The 16,897-nt window shown below is 41.8% G+C and overlaps 1 protein-coding gene across 2 annotated transcripts in view; it reads left to right on the top strand.

The window, feature by feature from the left end:
- The window catches only part of PUS7 (pseudouridine synthase 7), a 43,436-nt gene extending 27,794 nt beyond the window's left edge, over positions 1-15,642 (top strand). For both annotated transcript variants that reach the window (XM_070755113.1, XM_070755112.1), the window contains exons 11-16: positions 1,199-1,359; positions 3,338-3,464; positions 5,422-5,523; positions 8,959-9,088; positions 10,264-10,355; positions 13,000-15,642. In XM_070755113.1, the coding sequence (XP_070611214.1) occupies positions 1,199-1,359; positions 3,338-3,464; positions 5,422-5,523; positions 8,959-9,088; positions 10,264-10,355; positions 13,000-13,136 (749 nt within the window). In that variant the 3' untranslated portion in view covers positions 13,137-15,642. The remainder of the gene's footprint in view (positions 1-1,198; positions 1,360-3,337; positions 3,465-5,421; positions 5,524-8,958; positions 9,089-10,263; positions 10,356-12,999) is intronic.
- The last annotated feature ends 1,255 nt before the right edge of the window (positions 15,643-16,897 follow it).

Below are 16,897 nucleotides of genomic sequence, written 5' to 3'. Positions count from 1 at the left end.
ATATGAGGGGGTTATTTATGTGTGTGTGTGTGTGTGTGTGTGTGTGTGTGTGTGTGTGTGTGTATGTATGTATTTATTTATTAGATTTGTGTAATTTTGGTTGGTGATGTGCCCCAGGATTTTGTAAATGTAAAAAATGTGCTGCGGCTCAAAAAAGGTTGAAAATCACTGCTCTAGCAGGTGGTAAATCAGCACTCCTCTTAACTGACAAGGGACCCATTTCTCAGACTTTGATAATTTCCCCAGGTATTTTTGTACCTACTTGACCAACATTATTAGTGGTTGCAAAATTGAATGTTAAACTGGATGCATTTATTTCTGCCTGTTTGTATTTGTTCTTATGTTTAACCATTGAAAATGTACTTTTCCTCCAAAAAGAATCATCTTTCCATATTTCTTAGGCAACATTTTAAAATAACTTTAAAAGCTGAGGTCATATTATTCACCCTGCTCTGTATCATAGCACACTGCACAGTACTGAAAATTGGCAGGGTCACTAATTAAACCCGACAAGTTAAAATCTGTTTAAGTGACATTGCAAGAGGATAAAGACAGAAAGTGCGGAAAGAGGAAAAAATGGATGGGCTGTTTGGATTGCCATATCATGATATCACATACAGATTCTCATTCCATAATAGATTCTCACATAGGTGTCAGCATGCTGCATGTTAGACTGAAAGATACCTGCAGAATAGATGGTAGGAGAAAGAAAAATAGCCAGGTTCACCTTTTTGTGTTGACAAATTATGATGAGTTATAATAATAAACTTAATTGTGGTGAGGAGAAATATGAGAGGCAGACAAGACAGATAGACAGAGACATATGGAGAGATAGACAGAAGAGTGCTCCCACTTGGCTCTCTCTCTCTAAATAATTCATTCATAATTTTAACAATAAGATCTTCATCATTAGTAATTAAAATATTGTGTTATCATGTTCAGAAATGATTTTTTTCTCAATGCAAGTACATCATAGACCTAGACTCAGTCAGGTCTATGATGTACAGAAGAGGGGTAGTCTTATACGGCGAGTATATCTCAAATTCTATATTTTAACTGGAAAAGTTAGGGGGTCGTCTTATACGCCCAGTCGTCTTATACGCCGGAAAATACGGTATGTGTATAATTAATTAAAAAATTATAATTAAAATGTTGAGGCATACAACCTGTAAACATTTTCTATCAAAATTTGTTACAGTTGAAAAAGGTTCCTTGGTGAAATGCCGAGAGGAATGGGCGAGGACCAAAGACCCCAAGGCGGCTTTTAAGACCCTTCTTGAAAAACGATGCGTGGAAGGCCAGTTACTATGGGGGCTTTCGAAATACGGCCTGAAAAATATTGTCTCTGCGTTTAACATGGTAAAGTTGGGGTTTTTTACACCCAGGTCAGTGTTAGAGTGGGGTTTTAAAACGGTTTCTGAACAGGCTGTGAAAATAAAGGCAGTCCTCGACTTACGACAAAAATGGAGCCCAGGATTTTGATTGTTAAGTGAGACATTTTTCCCCGTTTGGCATCCTTTCTGACCTCCGTTAAGCGAATCACTGCAGTGGATAAGTTAGTAATCCAGTTGTTAAGTGGAATACGGCTTTCCCATGGACTTGGCTTTTGCATGACTTTGGGACCCAGCAACGGTTATAAATATGAACCAGTTGCCAAGAATCTGAATTCTGACCACATGATCATGGGAATACCGGAAAGGTCGTAACTGTGAAAGACTGTAAGTCTCCTTTTTTCAGTGCTTGTCACTAAACATACTGTTGTAAGTTGAGGACTCTCTGTGTATATACCTTTCAAGAGTGTTCGGAAACTTTAGATCGTGCAGAATGCAGCTGCGAGAGCAATCATGGGCTTCCCTAGGTATGCCCATGTTACACCAACACTCCGCAGTCTGCATTGGTTGCCGATCAGTTTCTGGTCACAATTCAAAGTGTTGGTTATGACCTAGAAAGCCCTTCATGGCATCGGGCCAGAATATCTCCGGGACCGCCTTCTGCTGCACGAATCCCAGCGACCGGTTAGGTCCCACAGAGTTGGCCTTCTCCGGGTCCCGTCGACGAAACAATGCCATCTGGCGGGGCGCAGGGGAAGAGCCTTCTCTGTGGTGGCTCCGACCCTCTGGAATCAACTCCCCCCAGAGATCAGAATTGCCCCCACCTTCCTTGCCTTTCGCAAACTCCTTAGTCAGGCATGGGGAAATTGATTCCCCTGGGCTGTTTCCGCTTTATGTATGGTTTGTATGAGATGTATGATTGCTTTTATATTAATGGGTTTTAAATTGTTTCAATTTTGGATTTGTATTGTTTCTGTTGTTGTGAGCCGTCCCGAGGATTCGGAGAGGGGCGGCATACAAATCTAATTAATAATAATAATAATAATAATAATAATAATAATAATAATAATAATATAACTTCTTGCATTCCTCAGATTTTACAACATTAATTGCATATTTCCAATTCATCTGAGGGATGAATTGAAAGTCTATGCTATGCAAATAATGTCTTCGTCTGTAACGGAAACTTAGCTTACCATCTCTAACGAAATAATACAGTCCCTTTTTTAAGTACTCATTAATTTTGAAGATTTACACGCGGTAGCGGATTCCTACCGGTACGGTTGACGCCATCATACCGGTAGCAAAAATTGAGCTACGTACGCGGCTCTGTGTCTCCAGCATGAGTGCGGGCGCTCCCGAACAAAACTTTGCTTCTGCGCATGAGCAGGAAGCAAAATCTTGTGAGGAGGCGCATGCACGTGAGAGGTTTTGATGGTTTTTTTCTTCTGCACATGCGCGGAAGCAAAAAAACCACCAAAATCTCACACGTCCCTTCACGAGATTTTGCTTCCTGTGCGTGCACAAAAGCCAAATCTCGCTCGGACACTCGCGCACGGCAGAGAGGCGGAGCTGCCCGCATGGCGCCCTAGGAGCGGCAACCCCTGCCTGTTTACGGGTTAATTTATCAAATCCCATCAGTTTTGTAGCAAAGCACAGGTATCAGCTAGTACACACGCACACACATCATCATATTTGTTTGTCGTTGATATTATATTGTTTGTCGTTGATATTCAATCTGAGGAAAATCCAATGTGATATTAAGTTTCGATTTTCCTCAGGAAATACGCTGCTATTGATTGTTACCACAGATTTGCTTATCTGTTATACACCTCCTGTTTTATATATTTTGCATTCCTGTATATGATTATAGGTACCCTATTTGATCCAAGACACTGATTGATTGATTGATTGATCGATTGATAAATTGATTAATTGATCGATTGATTGAATAAATCAGTAAGTAAAGTGAAGTGTATGCCTCAGATGATACTTTTCTCTTACAGATAACAAGAAATTATCGGTTGATGTATATTCATAGTTACCAAAGTTACGTATGGAACAACTTAGTGAGCCAAAGGATAGAAGAATATGGGCTGAAGGCAGTTCCAGGGGATTTGGTACTAAAAGGAGGTAAAACATTAACAATTCTCAGGGTGTGCAGATCATGAAACCTTTGGGTGCAGCTTGCATATTGTCTGAATATTCAAATAATTCTCTGTTCTTTCAGCTTTCTCCTTTCCCTTCTCATTTGCTTGGCAATAGGACCTGCCCCGAGTCCTTGGAGAGGAGTGGCATATATACTGTAAATCCGATAGATAGATAGATAGATAGACAGACAGACAGACAGACAGACAGACAGACAGACAGACAGATGATAGGCAGATAGACAGACAGACAGACAGACAGACGATAGGCAGATAGACAGACAGACAGATAGGCAGATAGATAGATAGACAGACAGACAGACAGACAGATGATAGGCAGATAGATAGATAGACAGACAGACAGACAGACAGCAATGACAATTTCCTCTAGAGATCTATATTACGCAGCCTAGAATATTCGGGCACTGAGCAGCGAAAGATTGTCAGGTTTGCTTGTACTTGAGCCCTGGTGGCGGAATGCAGTATTGCAGGCTCACTCTGCCGACTGCCAGTAGTTCGATCCTGACCGCATGAATCAAGGTTGATTCTGCCTTCCGTCCTTCCGAGGTCAGCAAAATGAGGATCCAGGTTGTTGGGGGCAATAGGCTTTGTAAACCACTTAGAAAGGGCTGTGAATCACTGAGAAGCGGTATATAAGTCTAAATGCTCTTGCTATTGCTATCTAAGCCCTGGTGGGCTATTGCTAGTGCTGAGAACATGGCCCTCTCGAGGCACCACGGGGATGGTCCTTCGCTGTTTCTGTGATGGCTCTACAAATCAGATCAAAGCATCCTCTGGATCTTTGACACCCCTGAGCTAATATCAGTGGTGGGCAGCATCCGGTGTGTCAGGTACACCGTCCCAGCAGGAAATTCCAGGATCCGCACGCAGTTGAGCGTCCTTGATGTGTGCATGCATGCCCCGTGTCATATTTGGCTTCTGCACATGCACAGCAAGCGAAATCTTATGTGAGGACACTCGTGCGAGTGAGATTTCGGCAATTTTTGTTGATTTTTTTGCTTCTGCGCATGCGCGGCAGCAAAAATATCAGCAAAAATTACCAAAATCTCGCACATCCTCCCATGAGATTTTATGTTGCTGCGCATGCGCAGAAGCCAAATTTTGTGCCAACAGGCACCTGTGACAGCTTTGGAGGGCGCACCATTAGTAACAAAGACGAGCAGCCCTTCACAGGCTAATATGTAAGTAGCCCAGGTTCAAATCCCAGAAGGATGCGTCTAGCTGAAGACAGCTAAATAGTTTGAAATAGATCTCTGCTAGTCTCCCTTTATTTCTTTGTCGGGAAATACAAATTCGAGACAAAAATAGTTTCTGCTGAATCGGACTTTCCTATTTATTTTATTTATTAGATTTGTATGCCGCCCCTCTCCGCAGACTCGGGGCGGTTCCTAGGTTTGTTATTCTGTGTTAGCCAATCTTTCTTAATTCTAAAGTGTGTCCGAACTTCCTTTTCTTTCTTTTAACTGTGGCCTCCTTTAAAGGAGCTCTGTTCTATGGTACAAATGGCATGAATGGATTAAAAAGAGAATACTGTATAAAAATAATATAATATAGAGTAACAGTACAATCTGAAGAAATAACAGATACCTTGTAAATGTCTTTATTTAACATTTAGAAACTGTAATATATTATGTAAAGAAACAAATAGTTGTATATTGTATATTATCTGTTTGTTAATACCACTGAATGTAATATGTAAAAAGATCAACGAAATACACAAAAGGTAACAAAGATGGATAATGATATGTAAAATTGAACAAAATGTGAGATAAATATTTGTGAAAATCAATAAAGAAATTTAAAATAAAAATAAAAATAAAGGAGCTCTGTTCTGATATTTTTTTTGAAGGAGGCTTTAGAAGAAAAAAAGGAAACAGTTCAGAGGGCTAGGAAAAATAATATACTTCTCTTTTGACTTTAAGGTACAGCTGTTCATATCGAAAAGGAGGTTGTGGATAATTACACCATCCATGATGTTGTTATGCCACTGCCTGGTTTTGACGTGATATATCCGAAGCATAAAAGTAAGAGTTTTGTTCAAAAATATGCCCTAATTGAGTAATAAACCCAAAGAGGGGGAATATAGAGGAACAGACTGATTGACAATTCATATATGAGGGTCATCCTTAACTTTCCATAGGTTGGTATACAGTGATCCCCCGGGTATTGCAATCCCGATCATTGCGAAACGGCTATATGGCGATTTTTGAACCCGGAAGTAAAAACACCATCTGCGCATGTGCGCCCTTTTTTCTATGGGCACGCATGCGTAGATGGCGCCGGGCAGATCAGCTGCTGGGTGGCTTCCCTGGGTCTTCCCCCTCTTGCTGGCGGGAGGGCGAGTGGCGGGCATCAGCGAGGAGTTTCCCCACCGCCCACGCAAACTCCTCGCTGCCGCTCACCCGCCCTTCGCCCGCCCACGCCATTCGCTCGCGCCGCTTCCCAGCTGAGTCCTGAAGCGAATTGGCTTCAGGACTCAGCTGGGAAGCGGCGCGAGCGAGCGGCGCGAGCGAACGGCTTGTCCGCCGCCTGCCTGCCCGCGCGCCCTTCGCCCGCCCACGCCGTTCGCTCGCGCCGCTTCCCAGCTGAGCCCTGAAGCGAATTGGCTTCAGGACTCAGCTGGGAAGCGGCGCGAGCGAGCGGCGTGGGCGGGCGAAGGGCGGGCGAGCGGCAGCGAGGACTTTGCGTGGGCAGTGGGGAAACCCCAATCTTCGGCTCCTCGCTGCTGCGGCGGAAGTAAAAACACCATCTGCGCATGCGCAGATGGTGTTTTTACTTCCGCAGCGCTACTTTGCGAAAAACCGGTCATTGCGAGGGGTCCTGGAACGGAACCCTCGCAATGATCGGGGGAACACTGTATTCATAATTAAATTTCTCATCTATTACTGAGTTTTATCTGTTGCATTTGTTTGTTTATTTCATAAATTTTATTTTATTTTATTTTCAATATATATTTATTAAATTTTTCCATTTTTTTTAAAAAAAGTACATAATCATATTTACAGATGAATCTACATCATATATACATTCCTATCAATATTGTCTTTTAATTGCTTTTGAATTTCTTAATATTTTATTTCAATGCTTCTTTTGAGTTTCTTTTTTTTATCCATTGGTACCATTTTGTCCAGGTGTCATAATAGTCCGATTCTTTTCGATTATTAAGCTCCATTGTCAATCTGTCCATCTCTGCACAGTCGTATATTTTCTTGATGATCTCATTGTCTTCAGGTATTTGCGGATTTTTCCAGTTCTGTGCAAATACAATCCTTGCAGCTGATGTAATATGCAAGCTGAGATATTTTACATTTTTAGAATAGGTACCTCTCATAATACCCAGTAGAAAAAACTCTGGCGTATATTCTATTTTTGCATTTGTTATTTGACACAACCAATTATTTATTTTTTTCCAATATTTTCTTGTCTTTGCTGGACATAACCACCATAGATGAAAGAAGGTGCCTTGAGTGTTTTTACATTTCCAACACATTGGACTATAATTTTTGTGCATTTTAGCTAGTCTTTTGGGTGGAAGATGCCAACGGTATAGCATTTCATCAATTTTATATGGCTGTCCATCTCATGGAAAATGACTCTGAAACTCATGCAACAGTTCAGGAAAACAAATTGGGTTTGAAATCTTACAGCTCCTTCCTACTAAATATTGACGAATTCTCTGGATTTTTCATTTCATCTTGATATTATTATTAAGATAGAATCTGCCAGAAGAATAAAGCAATAAATTCAGGGTCTCTAATATCAGTAGCATGCTAGGTAGGTATTATAATAGTTATATCTAACAAAAGAAAGGACAGAAGGAAAAGGGGGGGACATGATCGAAACATTTAAATATGTTAAAGGGTTAAATAAAGTTCAGGAGGGAAGTGTTTTTAATAGGAAAGTGAACACAAGAACAAGGGGACACAATCTGAAGTTAGTTGGCGGGGGAAAGATCAGAAGCAACGTGAGAAAATTCTATATCACTGAAAGAGTAGTAGATGCTTGGAACAAACTTCCAGCAGACGTGGCTGGTAAATCCACGGTAATTGAATTTAAACGTGCCTGGGATAAACATTATTATTATTATTATTATTATTATTATTATTATTATTATTAATTAGATTTGTATGCCGCCCCTCTCTGTAGACTCGGGGCGGCTCACAACAATAACAAGAACAATGTAAAAAACAAATCTAATAATTTAAAAAAACACTAAAAACCCCATTCTTAAAAGCAAACACACACACAAACATTCCATGTATAAACTGTATAGGCCCGGGGGAGATGTGTCAGTTCCCCCATGCCTGACGACAGAGATGGGTCTTAAGAACTTTACGAAAGGCAAGGAGGGTGGGGGCAACTTTGATATCTGGAGGGAGTTGGTTCCAAAGGGTTTGGGCTGCCACAGAGAAGGCTCTTCCCCTGGGTCCCGCCAACCGACATTGTTTAGTCGACGGGACCCGGAGAAGGCCAACTCTGTGGGACCTAACTGGTCACTGGGATTCGTGCGGCAGAAGGCGGTCTCGGAGATATTCTGGTCCGATGCCATGAAGGGCTTTATAGGTCATAACCAACACTTTGAATTGTGAGCGGAAACTGATCGGCAACCAATGCAGACTGCGGAGTGTTGGTGTGACATGGGCAATGGAATTGTCCTTGGGAGATGGAATTGTCCCTGGGAGGCAAAACCCACAGCCACTCCGTCTTATCCGGGTTGAGTTTGAGTCTTTTGACACCCATGCAGACCCCAACAGCCTCCAGGCACCGGCACATCACTTCCACTGCTTCGCTGACTGGACAAGGGGTGGAGATGTAAAGCTGGGTATCCATCCTAAGATTAAATTCAGGAAATAGTAAAAGGGCAGACTAGATGGACCAAATAGGTCTTTTTCTGCCGTCAATCTTCTATGTTTCTAAGTTTGCACTTGGCATATTGGAAAAACCAACAACAACAAGAAGAATAAACATTGCTTCTATGTTTCTAATTAAAACGATAAAAGAGAATATTTGTAGTTGAGGGTTGAAATGAAGGGTCCTTAGTGCTGTCTGAGGTTGGTAGCTTTCTTGCAGAAGTTCCATTACCAAACTAGGTAACGACACCAGGCCTGATGATGTTAGCTGGTTTGGTAATGGAACGTCTGTACGGAAACAACCAAGCTTAGAGAGACCAAGGCCCTCCAAAAAAATAAAACTCAACTGTGACATAAACAGATTGTATTTAAATATTAGATTTGTTATATGCTGTTTTTATTATTGTTGTTAGCCGCCCCGAGTCTACGGAGAGGGGATGCATACAAATCTAATAAACAAACAAACAAACAAACAAATTCATTCATTCATTCATTCATTCATTCATTCCTGTGATGGAAGGGAGGTATTTCAGCAGGAGGGTGCCAATAATATATTTTTTTACTCTCATTTGCCTGTTATAGTTCACCTTCTGTCCCCTTTTTTGGCAGTTGGAGAAAGCTACAAGGAAATGCTAGCCAGTGACAACCTCGATATCAACAACATGAAGCACAAAATCCGAGACTACTCGTTGTCTGGGGCTTATAGAAAAATCATTATCCGACCACAGAATGTGAGCTGGTAAGTAAACAGATAGAGTGGTATCTCTACCTACAAACGCCTCTACTTACGAACTGTTCTAGCCGTTTGGTATGCCGTCATCTACGACCACACCTTTTTAATATGTTTGTGAGTGACATAGGGGAAGGTTTGGTAGGGAAGGTTTGCCTATTTGCCGATGACTCTAAAGTGTGCAATAGGGTTGATATTCCTGGAGGGGTCTGTAATATGGTAAATAATTTAGCTTTACTAGATAAATGGTCAAAGCAATGGAAACTGCAGTTTAATGTTTCCAAATGTAAAATAATGCACTTGGGGAAAAGGAATCCTCAATCTGAGTATTGTATTGACAGTTCTGTGTTAGCAAATACTTCAAAAGAAAAGGATTTAGGGGTAATGATTTCTGACAGTCTCAAAATGGGTGAACAGTGCAGTCAGGCGGTAGGGAAAGCAAGTAGGATGCTTGGCTGCATAGCTAGAGGTATAACAAGCAGGAAGAGGGAGATTATGATCCCGCTATATAGAATGCTGGTGAGACCACATTTGGAATACTGTGTTCAGTTCTGGAGACCTCACCTACAAAAAGATATTGACAAGATTGAATGGGTCCAAAGACGGGCTACAAGAATGGTGGAAGGTCTTAAGCATAAAACGTATCAGGAAAGACTTCATGAACTCAATCTGTATAGTCTGGAGGACAGAAGGAAAAGGGGGGACATGATCGAAACATTTAAATATATTAAAGGGTTAAATAAGGTTCAGGAGGGAAGTGTTTTTAATAGGAAAGTGAACACAAGAACAAGGGGACACAATCTGAAGTTAGTTGGGGGAAAGATCAAAAGCAACACGAGAAAATATTATTTTACTGAAAGAGTAGTAGATCCTTGGAACAAACTTCCAGCAGACGTGGTAGATAAATCCACAGTAACTGAATTTAAACATGCCTGGGATAAACATATATCCATCCTAAGATAAAATACAGAAAATAGTATAAGGGCAGACTAGATGGACCATGAGGTCTTTTTCTGCCGTCAGACTTCTATGTTTCTATGTTTCTATGTAACTAGATCGTAAGTTACAGTGAAATTTCATGGAAATATCAGGGGATTCCAAAATGCTTTTCCCCTGGACACCCTGTGAAATGCAAAGTTTTCCATCGTGTTTCATTTTAAAATCTTGTTGTATTTTGATAAAAGGGAACTGATTGAATACGGTGATCCTAAAATCCCATTATTTACTACTGACTTGGATAAGCTGGAAGGGAGAACGCCTGCAGCTCTTGCAACAGGTAAATATTTAAATTAATCCAACGTGGTATTTATTTTGTTAGAGTGGTGCGATGGCCTAGAGGGGAAGTTCTCACCTCACAATCAGGAGGCTGTGAGTTTCATCCTAGGCAGAGGCAGATACAGTGATACGTTGTCTTAAAAACTGAATTGGTTCCGGGACGAGGTTCTTAAGGTGAAAAGTTTGTAAGACGAAACAGTGTTTCCCATAGGAATCAATGGAAAAGCGATTAATGCGTGCAAGCCCAAAATTCACCCCTTTTGCCAGCCGAAGCGCCCGTTTTTGCACTGCTGGGATTCCCCCGAGGCTCCCCTCCATGGGAAACCCCACCTCCGGACTTCTGTGTTTTTGCGATGCTGCAGGGGAATCCCAGCATTACAAAAATGAGCGCTTTGCTGGCAACGGAAGTCCGGAGGTGGGGTTCCCAAGTAAAGGTAGCATCAGTGAAATCACAGCATCGCAAAAACACCAAAGTCCTTGAAACCCCACCTCTGGACCTCTGTGTTTTTGCAATGCTGCGATTTCACTGAGGTTCCCCTCGTTGGGAAACCCCACCTCCGGACTTGTGTTGCCAGCGAAGCGCCCGTTTTTGCGCTGCTGGGATTCCCTTTCAGCATCACAAAAACACAGAAGTCCAGAGGTGGGTTTTTCCATGCAGGGGAGCCTCAGGGGAATCCCAGCAGCACAAAAACGGGTGCTTCGCTGGCAACGGAAGTCCGGAGGCGGGGCATCTCAGCGGTAGTGGTGGGTTTGTAAGGTGGAAATAGTTTGTAAGAAGAGGCAAAAAAATCTTAAACCCCGGGTTTGTATCTCGAAAAGTTTGTATGACGAGGCGTTTGTAAGATGAGGTATCACTGTATTTCTTTTTAATATCTGCTTTTGCCTAGGATGAAATGTTTAAGGGGTGACTTGATCGAAGGGAAAAGGAATCCTCAATCTTGACTATTGTATTGGCAGTTCTGTGTTAGCAAAAACTTCAGAAGAGAAGGATTTAGGGGTCGTGATTTCTGACACTCAAAATAGGTGAACAGTGCAGTCAGGCGGTAGGGAAAGCAAGTAGGATGCTTGGCTGCATAGCTAGAAGTATAACAAGCAGGAAGAGGGAGATTATGATCCTGCTATATAGAGTGCTGGTGAGACCACATTTGGAATACTGTGTTCAGTTCTGGAGACCTCACCTACAAAAAGATATTGACAAAACTGAACGGGTCCAAAGACAGGCTACAAGAATGGTGGAAGGTCTTAAGCATAAAACGTATCAGGAAAGACTTCATGAACTCCATCTGTATAGTCTGGAGGACAGAAGGAAAAGGGGGGGACATGATCGAAACATTTAAATATGTTAAAGGGTTAAATAAGGTCCAGGAGGGAAGTGTTTTTAATAGGAAAGTGAACACAAGAACAAGGAGACACAATTTGAAGTTAGTTGGGGGAAAGATCAGAAGCAACGTGAGAAAATATTATTTTACTGAAAGAGTAGTAGATCCTTGGAACAAACTTCCAGCAGACGTGGTTGGTAAATCCATAGTAACTGAATTTAAACATGCCTGGGATAAACATATATCCATCCTAAGATAAAATACAGAAAATAGTAAAAGGGCAGACTAGATGGATCATGAGGTCTTTTTCTGCCATCAGTTTTCTATGTTTATGCTTAAGACCTTCCACCATTCTTGTAGCCCGTTTTTGGACCCGTTCAATTTTATCCATATCTATTTTTAGGAGAGGTCTCCAGAACTCAACACAGTATTCCAAATGTGGTGTCATCAGCGCTCTATATAGCGGGATCACAATCTCCCTCTTCCTGCTTGTTATACCTGTAGCTATGCAGCCAAGCATCCTCCTTGCTTTTCCTACCGCCCGACCACACTGTTCACCCATTTTGAGACTGTCAGATATCACATTTCTGCTGGCAGTCTTCTATGTTTCTATAGCCAGAAGGGGGGAAAAAATCCCCAAAAATTCTACCAGTTTTCCGTACCTGCCCAAAATTGTTCTAACGGTTCTCCCTACCTGACCGTACCCATAGGGGCCCATCACTGGATAGCATCGTGTTCAGAGACAGGAAGAGTTTATTTATTTATTAGATTTGTATGCCGCCCCACTCCGTAGACTCGGGGCGGCTCACAACACAATAAAAACAGTTCCTGACAAATTTAATAATTTACAATTTAAAATTTAAAATAGTTTAAAAAAACCATTTTTAAGCAGACATACCTACAAACATACCATGCATAAATTGTACATGCCCGGGGGAGATATCTCAGTTCCCCCATGCCTGACGACAAAGGTGGGTTTTAAGGAGTTTGCGAAAGGCAAGGAGGGTAGGGGCAGTTCTAATCTCTGGCGGGAGCTGGTTCCAGAGAGTCGGGGCTGCCACAGAGAAGGCTCTTCCCCTGGGGCCCGTCAACCGACATTGTTTAGCTGACGGGACCTGGAGAAGGCCCACTCTGTGGGACCTAATCGGTCGCTGGGATTCGTGTAGCAGAAGGCGGTCTCGGAGATATTCTGGTCCAATGCCATGAAGGGCATTAATGTTAAGAGTTTTAATGTTAACCTTGGAACCTTAATTTTTTTAAAAAAATTCATATTCATTAAAAGTTTTCATGTGCTAATCTTTTAACGTTTTGATTTACTTACGGCAGGAGGCAAATACCAGGCCTTGAAGATGGAGTTCTCCCTCCCGCCGTCTGCTTATGCCACAATGGCAATTCGAGAAGTGCTCAAATTGGACACCAGCATCAAAAGTCAATCACGGTTGAACACAACCTGGCTTCGCTAATCCTTTTTCAGGGACCGGATCAGGGATGATACACTCCCGGTTCGCTCGCGCCTCTCAGTCGTCAGAAAGCCGGTTGCAAAGGGAGTGCGAGGCTCCGCCCACCTGCTCAAACATCGCCATTTGGGTTCCTTTATTTTATTTTATTTTATTGGATTTGTATGCCGCCCCTCTCCATAGCTCAGGGCGGCTAACAACAGTAGTAAAACAGCATATAACAATCCAATATTAAAACAGTTAAAAACCCTTATAGAAACATAGAATCCTTCTCTTCTGAAGTTTTTACTAACACAGAACTGCCAATGCAATACTCAGATTGAGAATTCCTTTTCCACAAGTGCATTATTTTACATTTGTAAACATTAAACTGCAGTTTCCATTGCTTTGACCATTTATCTAGTAAAGCTAAATCATTTACCATATTACAGACCCCTCCAGGAATATCAACCCTATTGCACACTTTAGAGTCATCGGCAAATAGGCAAACCTTCCCTACCAAACCTTCCCCTATGTCACTCACAAACATATTAAAAAGAATAGGACCCAGAACAGACCCTTGTGGCACACCGCTTGTAACCTGTCTCTGCTCAGAATACTCGCCATTAACAATAACTCTCTGATGTCTACGCTTCAGCCAGCTTGAAATCCACTGAACTATCCAGGGATTAAGTCCAATCTTCACTAATTTATCTATCAGCTCTTTATGTGGAACCGTATCAAAGGCTTTGCTGAAGTCCAGATAGGCAATATCCACGGCACCACCTTGATCCAACACCTTTGTGACATAGCCAAAGAAATCAATGAGATTAGTCTGACATGATTTGCCTTCAGTAAAGCCATGCTGATTTGGGTCCAACAAGTTATTGTTTTTTAGGTGCTGATTTATCCTCTTTTTGAGTAGAGTCTCCATCATTTTAACTATAACTGATTGTAAAACCAAACATACATACAGACATACCATGCATAAAATTGTAAAATTATCTTCTGCCAATAATGGCCAGCTCCTGGAAAGTGGGAGGATGCCGTTCCAGTAGCAAAAATGGAGTTGTGTATGCAACTCCAGCCGACCAGCGCGAGATTTGCTTCCTGCGCATGTGCAGAAGTGAAATTTTATGGGAGTACACGCGCACTGAGATTTCAGTGATTTTCGCCGATTTTTTACTTCCAGGCATGCACAGAAGCAACAAACCCGGTGAAAATAGCCAAAATTTCACGGTCGCTTGCGTCCTTGCGTGAGATTTCCCTTTCTGCGCATGCCCAGGAAGCAAATCTCGCAATGGGCGCACGTGCCTGATCTGCGCGCCCGCCACCCGCACACCCACTGCCCATTCGGAGACATTCTGGTAAACGTGAATATCTCTTACTGCGCTCTGCGCATGCCCAAAGCATTCTGTACATCCACGGCGGGTAAAAGAACCCAAATAGCGGCGTTCCGCTGGATGGGCGGAGCCTCGCGCTCCCTCCGCAACCTGCTCTCCAGCGACTGACAGGCACAAGCAAACCGGGAGCATTTCACCGCTGGACCGGATAAGATTTTTCTTTATTCATTTTATCTTGCCCACATGATTTCTAATTGAGCTGTATTTTTGTATTAGTTGAATGGACGTTATTTCAGATTTGCTGTAAAAAAAAAAAAATTTGTTTTTTTTAAACAGTTTGAACAAATATGGTGCTCCCTACGGCAGAATTCAAACTACCAATTGGCTTTGTTAACGGTATTTTGCGCTCGGAGATAATTTCATTCTCATATGGAAGTAAACAGGTCTTCATGAATAAGATTAAAAGTACAGTGTTCCCTCAATTTTCGCGGGGGATGCGTTCTGAGATCGCCCGCGAAAGTTGAATTTCCGCGAAGTAGAGATACGGAAGTAAATACACTATTTTTGGCTATGAACAGTATCACAAGCCTTCCCTTAACACTTTAAAGCCCTAAATTGCAATTTCCCATTCCCTTAGCAACCATTTAGATTATTACTCACCATGTTTCTTCATTAAAGTTTATTTAAAAAAATATTTATTAAAAGTGGATGAAAGTTTGGTGATGACATATGACGTCATCGGGCAGGAAAAACCGTGGTATAGGGGGGAAAAACGCAAAGTGTTTTTTAATTAATATTTTTGAAAAACCATGGTATAGACTTTTTGCGAAGTTCGAACCCGCGAAAATCGAGGGAACACTGTAATTGGAAATATACTTCATTCTGCAGTTCAGGAATATTAAGTGGAATATGGTACCTTTGAACACATATCTGTATCCTAGGAACAGATTTAGCCTTAAGAATGCTGGAAAAGCCTGCTTTCACATTTTGTCAACAGTAATTCCAACCACTTTGATTTGATTTGTACTATTATTAAATCTGTTTTTCCTAACATGCAAGCTTGGAAAGAACCCAACATCTAATAACAGAAGTCAACCAACATTTTATGGTTTGTCTGTTGCTGGCAACAGACGAATTGGGAAAACCCGCACCTAGACTTAACAAGATTAAATTGCCAATTCTGAATTTGATATTTTGTGCGTCTGCATTTGATTATTTCTAAAACTTTTCCAAAATGCTTTGCTTCCCTTTTTTGTAATTAATTTTTAATGGAAACGTGTGGCTCAGCTTTATTCGTTTACATCACAAATACAAAGGCTGAACGCTTGATAAATGCGCTTTCATCAAATTTATTTATTTATTTATTTGTTTATTGGATTTGTATGCCGCCCCTCTCCAGAGACTCGGGGCGGCTAACAGCAATAACAAGACAGCGTACAATAATAATCCAATATTAAAAACGATTAAAAACCCATTAATATAAAAACCAAACATACGTACAGACATACCATGCATAAAATTGTAAAGGCCTAGGGGGAAAGAGTATCTCAATTCCCCCATGCCTGGCAGCAGAGGTGGGTTTTAAGCAGCTTACGAAAGGCAAGGAGGGTGGGGGAAATTCTAATTTCTGGGGGGAGTTGGTTCCAGAGGGCCGGGGCCGCCACAGAGAAGGCTCTTCCCCTGGGTCCCGCCAAGTGGCATTGTTTAGTTGACGGGACCCGGAGAAGACCCACTCTGTGGGACCTAACTGGTCGCTGGGATTCGTGCAGCAGAAGGCAGTCCCTGAGATAATCTGGTCCGGTGCCATGATCAAATATCTTGACGGAGCAAAATCTGCTGTTTTAAAAAATAAACCAGATAAGATTTTTTTTCTTCTGTTGCTAAACTATTCTCTAATCAACAGATGGGCGAATCTTAGGATGTGGGCAGCTTTTAAGGAACCTTGTGTGCATAAAGTTATCCCAGGGGTTACAGCCCAGTTGTCATCAAAACAATGTTTATCAAAAAAAATTATACAGTCAGTTCTAAAAGAGATTTCATCATCTCACTTCCTGGCCTGCCAAAACATCTTATTGAAATACAAACCCCAAAGTCGATAGGATCCGAATTGCAGTGTCGGTGTAGGAGGTAGAATGCAGCCTTACGGAGAGGATTTAAAATCGCCTCGTCATGGCTGGAAAATTAAAGCCACGCATGGTGAGATAGGATGGGCGGTTGTGTTCAGGTGTGAACGGATGAGGTGTGTGGCACGTTATTTAACAAAAGATTAACATTCCCACTCTCACCTTAATGGCATAGAGATTGCGGATCTCTTATTAGCACTGTTAGTGCTTTTGAGATTAAAGACAAAAATATGTTTTGTAAGTTCATGCGCAACATCTACAGTATCCACAGCTCCTTGAAAAAGCTACTTTTCTTGAAATTGAATTGGAATTTCCCTGGGGA

Source organism: Erythrolamprus reginae, chromosome 6 (assembly GCF_031021105.1).
Source record: "Erythrolamprus reginae isolate rEryReg1 chromosome 6, rEryReg1.hap1, whole genome shotgun sequence".
Taxonomy (NCBI): domain Eukaryota; kingdom Metazoa; phylum Chordata; class Lepidosauria; order Squamata; family Dipsadidae; genus Erythrolamprus; species Erythrolamprus reginae.
The sequence above is the reverse complement of the archived record's forward strand: the minus strand, read 5'-3'. Positions and strand labels throughout refer to the sequence as shown.